This window comes from Heterocephalus glaber, unplaced genomic scaffold, assembly GCF_053883595.1.
Source record: "Heterocephalus glaber isolate CG9 unplaced genomic scaffold, H.glaber_assembly_v1.0 deba00001610, whole genome shotgun sequence".
Taxonomy (NCBI): domain Eukaryota; kingdom Metazoa; phylum Chordata; class Mammalia; order Rodentia; family Bathyergidae; genus Heterocephalus; species Heterocephalus glaber.
In genome coordinates, this window is record NW_028258381.1 from 16058355 (window position 1) to 16074876 (window position 16522).

A 16522-nucleotide genomic window follows, 5' to 3' on the forward strand; every position below is an offset into this window, starting at 1 on the left:
TTTTATAGAGAATGTGTAAAAGAAAATGTAAAAGACTATGTTATAGCCATTGCCTCCCCCCGCTTTTCTTATTGAGGTTGGTCTAATGCTTGCCTTTGCCTTTTCCTTTCTTTTTAGACATTAAAGTACTTATCAAAAACTCCATGCAGACACCAGAGCCCTGAGATTGTCAGAGAATTTCTCACAGCAATGAAAAGCCACAAACTGACCAAGTAAGTGGAGGCTGTCTTGGTAGGGAGAGAGCGGCACACAATGGAAAAGCTGTCCTCAGCAGCTGTGCATTCATGTTTCACTGGGCTTTGGGGTCGTAATGAACGCACCGGATTTTCAAGGTAGGGTTGTGATAGCATGGAGAAGACAACTGAGAGTTAGACATCCAGACCTTGCTAAAGCCAGGAACAGAACATGGTGGATTGCTTGTTTTGTTTGTTTTGGTTTTGTTTGCAGTACTGGGGATTGAACTTCTCACCGAGCCACATCCCCAACCCCTTTTTAAATTTAAAGAAAAAATTTTTTTTGGTACCGGGGATTGAGCTCGGGACCTTGGGCTTGCAGGGCAGGCAGCAGAACCACTGAGCTAAATCCCTGGCCCTTAAATTTTTAAGAATTTTGAGAGAGTCTCATTAAGTAGTTCAGGCTGGGCTCAAACTTGTGATCCTCCTGCCTCAGCCTCCCGGAGTGATGGGATTACAGGTGAGTGCCCAAATGCTCAGCTTCATTTTTTTCTTTTTAAGGGTGAATATACCACATTTATGTATGTATTTATTTTTAATTAATTTTTTTTTTGGTACCGGGAATCGAACTGAGGTCCTTGTGCTTGCACAGCCAGGCAGCGAAACCACTGAGCTAAATCCCCAGCCCTTTATTTTTAATTTTTATTTTATTTTTTTGGAAGAGGATCTTGCTATGTAGGTGAGGCTGGCCTGGAACTCACTATGAAGCCCAGGCTCCAACTTGCATTGATCCTCCTGCCTCAGCCACATGAGTACTGGGATCACAGGTGTGCATCACCACGGCTGGCCTGGAGTTTCAAATTTCTTTGGGGAACCACCATACTGTTTCTTCTAGCGACTGCACCATTTGACCTCCCCCAGTAGTGCATGGTTCAGGGTTTCTGCAGCCCTGCCTGTATATGTGGCTTTATTTTGAATATTCAGAATGATAAAATAATGCTGAACATCACTGCATGTGCTCATTGACCATCTCTGTATGTTCTTTGGAAAATGCCTAAATTATCCTTTGCCCATTTTTTTTTTTGGTACCAAGGATCGAACTCTGGTCCTTCCACTTGTGAGGCAGGCACCGGAACTTTGCCCATTTTTGAATGAGATTTTTTTTTTTTTGTACCGGGGATTGAACTCGGGTCCTTGCACTTGCAGGGCAGGGAGCGGAACCACTGAGCTAAATCCCTGGCCTGAATGAGGTTTTTGTTGTTGTTGAATTTGAGGGGTTTTTTTGTACCGGAAATTGAACTCAGGACCTTGTGCTTTTGAGGCAAGTGGTGGAACCACTGAGCTAAATCCCCAGCCCAAGAAGTTTTCTATATATTCTGGATATGAGACCCTTAACAGATAAAAAATTTGCAAATGTTTTCTGCTATTCTATGGATTGCCTTTTTGCTTTATTGATAGTATCCTTTTCATTCCAGAGTTTTTTATTTTAATGAAGCCCAATTTGTTTGTTTGTCTGTTGAGACAAGGTCTCTCTGTGTAGTTCAGGCAGGCCTTGAACTCAGGGCAATCCTCCTGCCTCAGCCTCCTGATATGTGCCACTCTGCCTGGCTCTATTTTTTTTTTATGCTTCCTGTTCCTTTGGTATCACACCCAGAAGTCATTGTCACGGCCAATGTCATAAAGTTTTCCTCTAAGAATTTTATAGTTTAGCTCTTACGTTTATGTCTAATTCTCTTTTTTTTTTGGTACCAGGTACTCGGGTCCTTGCCCTTGTGCAGCAGGCAGCCAAACCACTGAGCTGAATCCCCGGCCCCAAATTCATTTTGAGTTCATTCTTGTTAGGGTATAAAGATCCAAGTTCACTGTTTTGCATGTGGCTGTCTAGTTTTCAGCACTATTTGTTGAGTTTGCCTTTTCTTCTTGAATGGTCATGGTATCCATGTCAAAAATCATTGCCACATATTCAGCTGTTTCTCTCTGCACTGTCCCATTGTTGTGTGTCTGACTTTATGGCAGTGAGTACCACACTGTCATACTTTGATTGCTGTCACTTTCTAGTAAGCAAGTGTGGATCCTCCCATTTTGTTCCTTTTCCAGAGTAATTTAGCTGTTTGGGGACACTTCACATTCCATATGAATTTCAGGATAGATTTCTCTATTTCTGACAAAACATCATTGGGATTGCATTGAGTGTATGGGTCACTTTGGATGGGAATGACATCTTTGCGTTGTTAAGTTTTCTAATCCATGAATGCTATTCGTGTCATCTTTAATTTCTTTCAACAGTGTTTTGCAGTTTTTAATGCATGAGTCTTTCATTTCTTTGGTTAAGTTTATTTGTGTTTTCTTTGTGGTGCAATTGTGAATTAAATTGAAGTAGCCCCTGGAGTCACCCCAGGGACACTAGCGCCGGGTGTCACACACCTGTCACACACTCCTGTAATCCCAGCACTCAGAGGCTGAGGCAGGAGGATTGTTGCAAGTTTGATGCCAGCCTGTGGTACACTGTGAGCTCATGGTCAGCCTTAGTGAGGCTGTCTCAAAAACCAAAAAAAAAAAAAGAAAGAAGCGCTAACCGCCAGGGTGATCAGACCAAAGTGCTTATTAGGAGAACTAACTCGAGGTGTGCTGCCACTCTGCTCACAGTGGGCAGCTGGAAAAGAGATGGTCTCCCTAGGCCTGAGGTCCTGACATCCTCAGCCAGGGAGCAGTGTGTACTATTTATATGGCAATTTGAGGAATTTTGGCTCTGCGCTGGGGCCATTTTCTTTCAGTATTTTTGGCAACAACCTAAGCAGCTGTATCAGTGTCTGGGAATTTTTAAGCCTCTAGCCTAGGTTTAAGCCTGCTGAGCAAAACCTGTAGCTGGCTGCTCTTAGAGTGGTCAAGGCTGTGATTTTCGATTAGGCACAGAAAATGCAGGTCGAGGTGGCACACCTGTCATCTCAGCACTCAGGAGGCTGAGACAGGAGGATTGCTTTCAGTTCAAGGCCAGAGTGGGCTACATAATGAGGTCAAGGCCAGCCTGAACTACAAAGTGAAACCCTGTCTCAAGAGAAAAAAAAAACCCAACAAAGACTAAGTACAGGTCGGAGCTGGGTTGGGAGGCACCCTACAAAGTTAGGAGTTTACAACCACAACTGGTATTTGTATGTTGCTTGTGTCTCCTGTCACCTTGCTACATTCATTTATTAGTGGTAACTGGTTTTATATGGAGTCTCTAGACTTTTCTAAATGTAAGATTCTAGCCCCTGTGAACTGAGGTAATTTTGTGCCTTCCTTTACAATCTGTATACCTTTTCTTTGTTTTACCTGATTGGTCTGACAAGAATTTGCTAGTCTGTTGAGTAGAAGTGGCAAAAACAGGTGTTGAAATAGATGTCCAGTGGCTCTGCAGTTGAAGGTCTGTAAAACTGGGCTGAGTTCCAGTGGAAATGTCTGTCACCCAGGAACTCAGAGAGTGTGTATGTGTAAGAGAGCTTAGGTTGGCCTGCTTTGTATTCCTGGTGCACAATCCTGACAGCCAACTCCATTGCACAGGCGGATGAATGGAGACTCAGGTAGTTAAATACCTGACCCAAATCTGGCTAATAGATGGGGCCGGGGATTTAGCTCAGTGGTTTCGCCGTCTGCTGCACAAGCCCAAGGACCCAAGTTCGATCCCCGGTACCAAAAAAAAAAAATCTGGCAAATAGAATCTGTAAATCCAGTAGTGAAGTCTTTGAGTTTAACTAAAGCTTGATGTGGTTTTCTGAGAAAGCTAGTAAGTGCTCATATGAAGACAGTGAGTGAGCGGACTCCTAGTTCTCCTTGCTGGGCCCTGTGAACATGCCTTGTTTGGCCATTGAGAAGAGGTTGCTTTCAGAGAAGAATAGGACCCTTCCCTTCCAGACACCAGGCACAGGAACACCCCCAAATATCTTAGGGTCAATGCTGGATTTGTAGAAATACTTCTTTCAAATGATTTATTATATCTTTCACGTGTAAACATCTATTTGTATTGGAGAACAGTCATTGTCCCTATGAATTTCCTGTTTCTGGCCTTTTGTAATTAGTCCTTTCCCTCTGCCTATTGTGTGACAGCTGATCTGTTTTCCTACAGTTTTTCCTTTGCAGAAAGGCATAGAAATTGGATTCCCTAGTGTGGAGTCTCTTGGGGCTGGCTTCTTTCACTTAGTGTGATGCATTTGTGATTTACCCATGCTGCTGCATGTGTGGCAGTGATTTGTTTCTTTTATTGTTGGGTGACATCCATTGTAGAGAGTACAGGTTTCTTTTTTTAATTCACCACTTGAAATACATTGGAAAATTTTCTAGATTTTGACAGTTTTGAGTAAAGCAGCTACAGATATCTCATACAGGTGGTTCTGCCTTGGATCTTAATGTCCCCCAAAGGCTTGTGTGCTGAAGGCCTGGTCGCCGGCCTGTGGTCCTATGGCGAGATGGGACCTTGTAGCAGGGATTCAGGTCACAGGCGAGTCCCTGAAGGGGACATGGGGACCTGGGTCCCTCCCCTCTGCCTTTGCTTCTTGCTGCCATGAGGTGAGCAGCTCAGCTCCATCACGAACTCCCTACTGTGATTCCGCCTCCCCACAGGCCCGGAATGTTGCAGCCAAGTGACCATGGACTGAAACCTCTGAAGCTGTGAGCCAAAGAAATTTTTCCTCTCAGGTATTTTGTCAAAGCAACAGAAAGCTGAGTAGCACACAGATTTTTGTGTAAATTGAATTTTCATTTCTTATGGGCACTTACCTAGGAGAGAAATTCGTGGGTCACACAGTAAGTTTAACTCTGTAAGAAACCACCAGAAAAGAGAGATTGAAGATGATATCAGAAAATGGACAGACATCCCCTGCTCCTGGGTAGGAAGGATTAATATAATGAAAATGGCCATACTTCCAAAACTGCTATATAGATTTAATGCAATTCCAGTTGAGATCCCAGCAGCATATTTCATGGACCTTGAGAAAACAATACAAAAATTCATTTGGAACAAGAAGAGACCCAGAATAGCAAAAGCAATTCTAGGTAACAGAGACATGGCCGGGGGTATCACAATCCCCAACCTGCAACTATACTACAAAACTACTGTGATAAAAACAGCATGGTACTGGCAAAGAAACAGACCTGATTACCAGTGGAACAGATTAGAAGATGCAGAAACAACGCCAGACACACTCAGCCATCTCATCTTCGATAAAGGAGCCAAACAGCCTCACTGGAGGAAAGATAGCCTCTTTAATAAATGGTGCTGGAAAAATTGGGCTTCAACTTGCCAAAGATTAAAACTAGACCTATATCTCTCACCATGTACTAAACTAAAATCAAAATGGATTAAAGATCTAAATATTAAAATAGAAACTCTGAACCAGTTGGAACAGAGGTTAGGTAGAACCCTTGAAGACATCGGTGTAGGAAAAGATTTTATGAACAAAACCTCAGTTGCCCATGAACTAGCACAAACAATCAACAAGTGGGATCTCTTCTTATTAAAAGGCTTCTGCACAGCAAGAGAAACCACCAGCAGTGTGAAGAGACAACCCACAATGTGGGAACAAATCTTCACCTGCTCTTCCTCAGACAAAGGTCTACTATCTCCAATCTATAAAGAACTTAAAAAGATCAGACCTCCCAAATTTAAAGACCCACTCTGAAAATGGGCATCTGAAATGAACAGACATTTCTCAGACAAAGAAGTAGAAATAGCGAATAAATACATGAAAAAATGTTCAACATCACTGGTCATTCGAGAGATGCAAATGAAAACAACACTGAGATTCCACTTCACTCCAGAAAGAATGGCTGCTATCATGAAATCAACCAATAGCAAATGCTGGCCGGGCTGTGGGGAAAGAGGAACCCTGCTCCACTGCTGGTGGGAGTGTAGACTGGTGCAAGCACTGTGGAAATCAGTATGGAGATACCTCAAAGAACTAGGACTGGAACTCCCATTTGACTCCGTTATTCCACTGCTGGGGATCTTCCCCAAAGAATTAAAAGAATCATACCACAGTGATATATGTGCACCCATGTTCATAGCAGCACAGTTTGTAATAGCTAAAACTTGGAAACAGCCCAAATGCCCATCAACTGGAGACTGGATAAAGAAAATGTGGGTTTTTTTATAAAATGGAGTGCTACTCAGCCATAAAAAATGAGAAATTAGAGACATTTATAGCTAAGTGGATGCACATTGAGGCGATACTCTTAAGTGAAATAAATAGGACACACATGTATAAATACTGAATAGTTTCTCTGGTGTGAGAAACAAAGTGTAAATAAGGACTAAAATGTATAATAGGTAATGTGAAATAGGAAGAAAAGGGGCAAAGGGGAAGGAAGTGGGAGGGCTTGGGGAAAGGATAGAAGGGAATGGGAGTAATATGAGAAAATGGAAAAATAGGAACAAAATCTTTGTAAATAGGGAGGACTGGAGGGGTTGAAGGGAGGGCTGGGCAAGGGTGAAAAATAAGAACCAAGAGAGACTATGTAAAGGTGCAAATTTCCAATGATGAATGTCATTATATTGTATACCTAAAATGTACCAGTGATTAGAATGAATAATCGATAATGCAAAATAGGAAGAAAAGGTCCAAAGGGGTAGGGGTAGTGGGAGGGGCAGGGGAAAGGAAAGAAGGGAAAGGACAAATGCTGAGAAATGGAAAAAATGGAAATAAAGTCTTTTTAAATAGGGAAGGGGGGAGGGCATGAAGGGAGAGCTAGGAATGGGAAAAAAATAAGAACCAAGATGCGTTATGTAAAGGTACAATTCTCAATGAGAAATGTAATTGTGTTGTATACCTACAATGTACCAATAAAAGAATTTAATAAAACAAAAACAAAAAACTAAAGAACAAATCAGGAAAGCAGAAAAAAAAAAAAAAAGAAACCACCAGACTTTCCCAAAGTACCATTTTGCATTTGCCTCAGCAATGTTAGAGTTTCACTTACTCTGAATCCTTGATACTTTTAGTACTGTTTTAGCTATTCAGTTGATTTTAAGTAGTAATCTCACTGTGCCCTCAATTTGCTTTTCTTTAATAATGAATATTAATCCTGTTTATGTGCTTGTTTGCTGTTCATTTATCTTTGATGAAGTATCTCTTCAAATGTTTTGCTTATTTTTTTATTGTTAGACTTTTCAGAGTTCTTTATGTAGTCTGTATGTAGGTTCTCTCTTTGCTGTGTGACTCACAGGTATTTCTTCCAGTCTTTGGTTTGTCGTTCCTTCTATTAACAGTGTCTCTGTCAGAGCTCCAGGTTTTAGTTTTGATGAAATCAGTTTTGCTTTTCTTTTATGCATTCCGTTTTTGATGTTGTATCTAAGAATCCTGCCAAACCTAAGGTCACAGAAATTTTTTTCTCATATGTTTTCTTCTAGAAATAAGCTGTTTTGAGTTAATTTGGAGGTTTGGTTTGAGTTACTGGTTCAGATTCATTTTGTGTGTGTTTGTGTTAAACTGTTCAGTAGCATTTCTTGAAGACTGTCCTTTCTCCACTGAGCTGCCTTTGTGAAGAAAGAACTTATATGCAGACTATGTAAAGAACTCTCAGAGGAACTCTGCAGGGTCTGTCTTCATTCTGTATCCTGTACACTGCGTGCGTCTGCCTTTTTGCCTGTACTCCATTGTCTGGGTCACAGCGGATTTATAGTAACCACAGAGACAGGAGTATGACTTCTTCAGCTTTGTGACTTTTTCCAAATTATTTTGACTTTTCTAGTTCCTTTGCCTTCTTATGCACACACCCCCCCTTTTTACCTGGGATTGAACTCAGGACCTTGCACTTGCAAGGCAGGTGCAATGCCACTGAGCTAGATCCCCAGCCCTTTATGTGCATTTTTGAATTGTTTCGATGCTGTGTAGAACAAATCCCGCTGTGGTTTTGCTTGAGATCACATTACACTTACAGTTCCATTTTGGGGAGAATCGACAATACTGTGTCTTTCAGGTTCTGTACAGATTTGGTTATACCTGCTGCTCTTCCTCTGCTGGGGCGTGGCCCTGAGTTGTGAGCCTTACCTGGATTTCCAGATTTCAGGGGGCCCCTTTCCCAGTACCCTGGCAAAAAGATAAGATTGGGCTGGAGGCCAGGATGGGGGTGTGTGTGTGTGTGTGTTGCACTGAGCACACCCATCCTCCACCCCAGTTGATGGTTTTTTGGGTTTTTTTTGGTACCGGGGATCAAACTTGGGTCCTTGTGCTTGTGCAGCAGGCGGTGAAACCACTGAGCTAAATCCCGAGTCCTCAACTGATGGTTTTTAATTCTTTTTTCTTCTCCAATCCACCTACTTTTGCTTGCTTTTCAGAGTCCATTTCTTTTCTTTTTGGTACTGGGAATCGAGCTCAGGGTCTCATGCTTCAGTCCATTTCTAAGGCCTCTTCTTTGTTATTATTATTATTTTTTTGGTACTGGGGATTGAACTTGGGTCCTTGGGCTTTCAAGGCAGGTGGCGGAACCACTGAGCTAAATCCTCAGCCCTTTCTAAGGCCTCTTATCTCTTCATCTGGAATGGCATTTTGCTTCCCGATCCTTGTGTGTTTTCCACCACAAATGTGGACTTGGCTATGACTATTCACAAAACCTGCAAATAGCAATCACCTTGCAAGCTGGTTTATGGTCAGCCATAATCTACATAAGAGTAAAGTAGACTGCAATATTTGGAGGGTTAAAATCAGCTCCATTTTCCCATCTGTAATTCCCGAACTGAGGATTTATAAAGTCCTTTGTGACTTTTTAGTGTTCGCCTCGGAATGAACGCTTGGTGCTGTGAGTGCCTGAGCAACAGCTGCAGGCAGTGTTGCACAGCGGCCAGTAGGGGGAGCTGGCGGCTTCTCTCCCTGTGGCTGGGTCTTGGCTCCTGTCCTCTTCTTGGTCAGGTGGCCGCCTGCACACAGCCAAGATGGCCCGTGTCCTGCTGCCAGGGCGCTTTAAGGAAGGAATCGCGTTCATAACAGGAACTGCTGAAGTGACATTAACGCTTATGCCTGAATATCCCCAGGAGCGGGGCGCCAAGGTAATTGTGCATAACTGGCCCGGTTTTATTAGTGCAAAGTGTAGGGCTCCATTATTTGCTTTAAAATTCTCATTTTTAGAGTCCATGAGGGTAGAGCAGGGGCCAGGCTTCATTTAACTTCATAGCTCTAATCTGTAAAGGGTGGGGTTTAACTCAAAGTCACTCTGACACTATGGCTCATGTAATTTCTTTCTAACTTGTGTTACTTCCAAGAAATATTTGATTCTTTAATTATTTCACTTTTTGCTTGAGGTGATAAGCTCTGTAGGAACTGCAGCCTGGCTTGTAGCCTGGCTCTCATCCTAAGATACAGAGCTATGTTTGCCGGCAGTAGAGGGAGCCTTCGAAGCCCAGCTTAGCTGGGTCTGTAAGTAACTGTGAGTTCCACAGGGACTGGCATGCACTCCCTTCTGGGGTTTGGGGTGTGCATCTCTGGGGCCAGCAAAGCTTGGAGCGGATCACGGGTCATCCAGTTTCTGGTCTGCCCTCAGCACCAAATCTCTCCCTGTGTCTCAGAGTCTGTACTCGTCTCTGCCGTGAGCTTTTCCCGGAAGCTGGGGCCTCTCTGCTTTTTCTTTAACATGCCCTTCAGATTCCACATTTCTGATGCCAGCTTTGCCTCAGTCATTGGGGATGCAGTGGTGGATGCAGTGCAGGTGCTGGGTGGTGGGAAGTGGAGAGACAGGTGCGGCATGAGGGGAGCACACCACTGCTCTTACAAGACGACAGAGGTCTCAGGATAAAAGCACAGCCAGCGGGACACAGATGAGGCGGGAGCCCCATGTGCTCAGTAAGGCATGGGGTCAGGAGGAGCCTGGTGTGTGCAGTTGGTGTAAATTGAGCCATAACCACTTAGGAAAGTCAACTCATACAAAGCTAGAGACATGGACAAAGATCAGGTTTCAGAGGGTTCTGGAGGAGAGTGGGAGGACAGTAAGCAGGGTAATGAGATGACAAGAGTTCCAACTTTTAAAAGATGTTTTATTTGTAAGAGTGAAACTAGATATGGATGTGGTAGCGCACACCTGTAATTCCAGCACTCGGGAGGTGGAGGCAGGAGTTGAAGGCCAATCTGAACTACGTAGCGAGACCCTGTCTCATAAAACTGAAATAAAGAAAAGGCAGACCTCTGAGGATAGTAGCCCTTGCCCTATAACTGAGAGGCCGTGGTGGCCTGTGGCAATACCAAGAGGGAGCAGGTGCTGAACGGAAGTATGATCAAGAATAGGAGGTAGCCGAACTTGGGCAGTGGGCAAAAGGGAGGAGGCAGGGATGCTGCCTGGGTGTTTGCTCTTTTTTTCTCAATAATGAATTTTACTTATTTTTAATTAACTAATAAAGTACACTTTAGATTACATAATGATCACATTCATCATAAGGAATTTATACCTATTCATAACATATCTAGATTCTTCTTTTTTCCGCTATTCCCCTCTCCTTCCTTCAACACCTCTTCTCTTCCTTTTTTTTTTTTCCTTTTGTGAGACAAGGTCTTGCTATGTAGTTCAGCCTGGCCTTGAACTCACTATGCAGCCCAGGCTAGCTAGCCCCGAATTCACAGAAATCCTCCTGCGTCAGCCTCCCAACTTCTGGGACTACAGGTACGCACCAGCATGCCGGCCCCTTCCTTATTTATAAATGCTTTGTTTCCATTTTTTCCTTCTATTCTTATCCCTTCCTTCCTTTCCCCCTGCCCCCTTCCTAGTTCCCTTCCCATTTGAACATTTCTTCCTATTTTGCAATATGTATTATGCATTTTGGTCCTTATTTCCACTTTCAGTTTCTCACACCAGAGAAACAATGTGATATTTAAACGTGTGTCTGATTTATTTCACTTAAGAGTGTGGTCTCAAGGTGCATCCATTTAGCTAGAAATGTCTCAAATTTATCCTTTTTTTTTTTTTTTTGGTACTGGGGATCAAATTCGGGTCCTTGCGCTTGTGAAGCAGGTGGGGGAACCACTGAGCTAAATCCCCAGCCCCTCAAGCTTATCCTTTGTGGCTGTGTAAAAAAACCCCACATCTTTATCCATTCATTGGTTGTTGGGCATTTGGGCTGTTTCTAAGATTTAGCTATTACAGACCATGCTGTTGTAAACATGGTAAATATATCGCTGTGCTATGAAGCTTTTAATTCTTTTGGGAAGATACTAAGAAGAGAAATAGCTGGATTGAATGGAACCTCTAGTTTCAGTTTTTTGAGAAATCTCCATAGTGGTTGCACCGGTGTACACTCCCACCAACAGCAGAGAAGGGTTTCTTTTTCTCCACAGCCCCGCTAGCATTTGTTATTGGCCAATTTCTTTTTTTTTTCTTTTTTGGTACCAGGGATGGAACTTGGGTCCTTGTGCTTGCACAGCAGGCGGCGAAACCACTGAGCCAAATTCCCGGCCCCTCGGCTGATTTCTTGATAACAGCCATTCTTTCTGGGGTGAGGTGGAATCTCACCATTGTTTTAATTTGCATCTCTCAAATGCTGAGTGATGTTGAACATTTTTTCATATGTTTATTTGCTATTTTTACTTCATCTGAGAAGTGTCTATTCATTTCAGATGCTCATTGGGTCTTTAAGTTTGATTTTTTTTTTTTAGTTCTTTATATATTCTGGATATGAGTCTTTTGTCTGAGGAACACCTGGCAAAAATTTTTTCCTACTCCGGGTTGTCTCTTAGCTCTGTTGGTGGTTTCTTTTGCTGTGCAAAAGCTTTTTAATAAGATGAGATCCCAGTTGTTGATTCTTTGTAATGTTTCATGTGCAATCACGGTTTTGTTCATAAAGTCTTTGTCTCCGCCTGCGTCTTCAAGAGTTCTACGTGTTCTATCTTCCAGCAGATGTGGTGTTTTGTTTTAATATTTAGGTCTTTGATCCATTTCAGTTTTACTTGAGGGCCTGGTGAGAGATATGGGTCTAGTTTTCATTTCCGGCTATGGCAAGCCCGCTTTCCCAGCTGTTACCATCTATTACCGAGGCTGTAGGAGGTACAGCTGGAGCTGGCCCTTTGTGAGGGACAGGCAGCCCCTGCTGGTCTGTGTTGGAGCCCTTGTGTCCCACACGTCTGGTGACGTTTGGTGGCCCCTTGGCTACAGAAGCCATGGATTTCTCGGGCAGAACCTCTAGGAGCTGTGACCAAGGTTTGCATGAGGACCTCAGGAGAAGTGTGAGAGGTGAAGGGCAGCCCTGTGCTAGAGGTGGCAACAGAGGAGAAAGCCAGAAAGCTGGAAGGAGGAGAGGAAGGGTCAGAGAGAATCCGGACGGAGCGGAGCTGTGCAAGTCTCCAGGAAGGCCTGGTGCGGAGGTCGTGGGGCTGCAGTGAGACTGGGAAGCCCCCTCGGGGCCAGAGCTAAGGTGTGGTGAGCCTCGGCCAAGCCCGGTGGGAGCTAGAGCACTCACTGCTCGTACCTACGGCCTGCTGCAGCGCTCCACTGCCCTCCGTTGCCCTCCACTCCCCTTGGTGGCGCAGGGCAGGGTCTGCTGTGCTTGCTCAGACCCAGAATTGGTTTTCTGGTTTTTTTCACAGGGGTTGTGATGTATCTGTTGCTAGAAGGCCTAACAACTCTAGGAACTGTTTGTGGCTCTGGGGACATTTCTGGTAGCTCGGAGCCCTGCAGAATGATGACTGATGATGAACTGGGCTCCGCTGTTTGACGGTCCTGGGCCTGCGGTACCGTTTACTCGCGTGCCTCTGCCTGCCCGCTGTCTCCGTTGTTCAGTCTCACTGCTGGATAACAGTTAAGGAACAGAGGCAGAACCATCATCATTTTATTTTGAGCAGGGGCTCAGATTTCCCATCTCGCCTGCTTGCTCAGAGCCCCCAGGCAGGCTGACCCCGGCCCTCGCCTTTCTCGTCCTCTGCGGCTCCCAGGCCTGGTGGTCCTCTCGTCCTCTGTCCTCTCGTGGTGGCTTCGCTTCTGCTGCATGAGCCGCCATCTGGGTGAGCTCGTCTCCCTTACGCTTTGCCTTTTCTTCACCCTGTTGTGGTCACAGTGGCATCTGAGCCCCTTGGGACTCAGCTTCTGAGCTCTTTCTGTCATCCTAAACCCCTGCCTCTTCTCATTGGCTCCCAGCAGTGGGGGCATCCTCCTGCAGGCCGGCTGTCGCCCTGGAGCACTCATGTGAGCCTCCAGGAATCTCTGCATTGTCAGTCTCTTCTTCCTCCTCAGCAGGAACACACTGATGATCCCTCTGCCCTGAAATTCTGCTCCTCCTTCCCCTGGTGCTGCTCCCTGAGCATGCTTTTCCCTGTGCTCCCTCTCACCCTGCCGTGCTCCCTTTTCTCATGGCTCTGGGCCATGCATTCTGAGCCCCTTCCCTTCCTGGGCACCTGGTCTCCAGGCTGTGAAGCCTACCCCATGCTTTCCAGGAATTCCCTCCCCACCAGTCTCGCTCTGGGCCTTTTCTAGTTCTAGGCCAGGCTCCACAAACTTTTTGATAGGCAACCTCTTCACAGCTGTTAGGAATGTTCTGCGGACTCAAAGTCAGTGGCCTTCTTCTGCAGACGTGGGCTGACTTGATCCTGCTGGCCCCTACCTTCGGGGGAAAGAACCCTTTTGCTCTACTGCTAGCTCCCCTGCCGTCCCTCTGCTGCCTGAGCTCGCACCCTCATGACTCCCCACAAGTGTTCTGATGGGTCCCTCCCTCTCCTTGGTCCTCCCGGAACCTCTACCAGGCCCAGCCACAGTCGGAAGGGGTCACTACTGTCCTCGGTTGCTCTCCAGAGGGCACGAAGTGACACTGGCCTCTTGCTCATCAGCGCCCAGGTGCCGTTCCCATCCTTGAGGCTCCCACCTCTGGCAGCTGCTGTTCTCTGGGCATTTGCTTGTGTTGTTCCTGCTCTGCCTGCTCCCCTGACTCTGTTGCCTAGAAAATCCTTCCAGGCCCAGGGCCAGCGTTGTCTCTGTGAAATCTCTCTATGTGAAGTCTCTCTGAGCCTGTAGTAAATGTTTGGTGAATTATGAGTAGAAGTTGACTGCCACTGCCTTAGTAACAATGGCCACTTCTTTTTTTTTTTTTTGTACTGGGGATCAAACTCGGGTCCTTGTGCTTGCGCAGCAGGCGGCGAAATACAACGGCCACTTCTGGTGGAACCCTTGTGGGATACTTGCCATCTGTTACCACGTTTCTACCAGAACTGAATGGTTAACAGTGCAAGCTCCCCTCCCTAATCCCTGTACAGCCCTTTTTTATGTTTTGTTTGGAGACAGGGTCTCAGTAAGTCCCCCAGGCTGTCCTTGAATTTACAGTCCTGCCTCAGCCTCCCAGAGTGCTGGGATTACAGCTGTGTGACACTGCATCCAGCCAAGCACAGGAGCTTAGATGACTGTTCAGCTTTGACTGTTTCTGTGACCTTGGACAGATTGTTTACTATCTCAGCATCAGTTAAATCTGGGGGTTAAATGTGCCTGCCACACGGGAAATGAGCCATTAAGTGGTAGCTGGTGTCAGATTTCCACCCCCCTAACCCCCCGTGAGCTGTACGTCCTGCTGTCATTCCTCTTCGGCACATGGTGAGACTGAGGCTGGGATACCCTCGTAACCTGTACTGCTCCTCAGACACATGGCTGAGGGGACTGTGGCTCCTTCTGCCTTTCCAGAGTCAGGTTGAGAGAAATTTAGACACTGCTACCTGCACAGGGGTGGTACCGAAGTCAGTCCCTTCCGTCTGATGTCCTGTCATCTCAGCAATGAACTCTATGTTTCCTTCCGACAGATGGTATTTGATATCTTTAATGGTTACTTAAATCCCTCACTGTGAACATAGGCATTTATTTATCTTCCTTCCCCAACTGGATCGTAACGTAAGTTCTTAGAGGGCAGAGGACTGTATTTGTAGGTCTGTGTATAACTTCTGCCCCTTGATAGGCCTCATTTTATTTGCTGACATAGCAAGTTAACCCTTCATTTTAATCTCAAAAAGGAATTCTCAACCATTTTTAAGTGATGACCAACCAGCCAAGATGATTTTATCTTAATTTCTTTATATTGCATTAAAACATTATTTTCTAAATAAACATAACTATGTCACATATGTTTACAACTGCACCTCAGCTTGGCACGGTGGTGCACACGGGTAATCCCAGCACTCAGAAGGCCGAGGCAGGAGGATCACTGTGAGTTCAAGGCCAGCCTGGACTACACAGGGAGACCTTGTCTGAATAAAACCCAAAACCAAGGGTCGGGGATTTAGCTCACTGGCGCTCTGCCTGCCTCACAAGTACAATGTCCTGAGTTCCATTCCCAGTATGAAAAAAAAAGAGAAAGACCAAAATCAAGTGAATAAACAAACTGGGGACCTCCCCTGTCTCTGCTTTATGGGCGCTGGTCTGTTGGCGCTGTTGGGCAGGAGGCTCTGGTGTTTACTCCCTATGCCCCTTCCCTTCCCTTGTTTTACAGTTGAAGCAGCTGAGGACCACATCACAGTGGTTCTCCCATTTTTTTTATCTGACAAAGTATTTTTCTAATTCAGCTTGGTCGAGACCCAAGATCCCCGAAGACTCGAGTTTTAAACGCTTTGTATTTGTCTCTGGCAGAGCTGAAAAGCTGCAGCTGCTGAACCACAGGCCAGTGACTGCTGTGGAGATCCAGCTGGTGAGTGGGGGAGCCTGAGCTCTGGCATTGTCTCCAGGGAGCCGCGGAACTGCGACGGGGAAGAGGTGCCCGGCGCCCACTCATAAGTGACAGAGGCCGCAGCCCTGAGCCTGCTGGCCTGGGCCTCGGGAAGCTGAATGTCTCCATGGAGCTTGGCAGCTTTGTCTCCTCAGATGCGCCAGCCCCCTCGCCACTGGCTCCCCGCGGGGCTGCTGCCAACCCACCATTCCCAAGACACGGAGCCCGCAGCCCGGGTGGGTTCTGTCCTGCTTACTTGCGGCAGCCTCTCTCGCTCCTCTTCCGGTTAGCGGCGTGCATGCGCTTTCTGTCCCACAGCTTTCCTCCTGCACCTCCTGTTGCTACGCACCAGGAACCCGACACCCTTCCCTTTGTTGCAGCTCAGGTCCATCTCCTCTTGCTCCTTCTCCTGTCCCTCCTGCGTGGCATGAGGATGACTTTCCGTCATCCTTTCCTACCCCTTCCTGCCTTTCTCCCTCCCTGCAGGTGTCCCTCCAGCACCTGGCCACTGCCACTGCCCTCCCTCCCTCCTCTGCCTGAGACCACCTGGTGTGGCCTCAGCCCTGGGAAGTCCAGGCTGCTGTTGCTGCATAAGGTGTGGGAAGTGCAGCCAGGTGCGGCAAGGAGAATGTGAGGTGATGTCCAGTGACGTGGGGTGGCTGTTCTGTTGGCTTTCTGTGGCAGGCCCTTCTACCGCACAGGGAGAGAGCAGGTTTTCTAACTGCCAGTG

At 46.0% G+C, this 16522-nt stretch overlaps 1 protein-coding gene across 6 annotated transcripts in view; it reads left to right on the plus strand.

Moving 5' to 3' along the window:
* Positions 1-16522, plus strand: part of Crcp (CGRP receptor component) — a 38934-nt gene that overhangs the window by 13760 nt on the left and 8652 nt on the right. For all 6 annotated transcript variants that reach the window (XM_087195763.1, XM_004839986.4, XM_021254324.2 and 3 more), the window contains 2 exons: positions 118-212; positions 15717-15774. In XM_087195763.1, the coding sequence (XP_087051889.1) occupies positions 190-212; positions 15717-15774 (81 nt within the window). In that variant the 5' untranslated portion in view covers positions 118-189. The remainder of the gene's footprint in view (positions 1-117; positions 213-15716; positions 15775-16522) is intronic.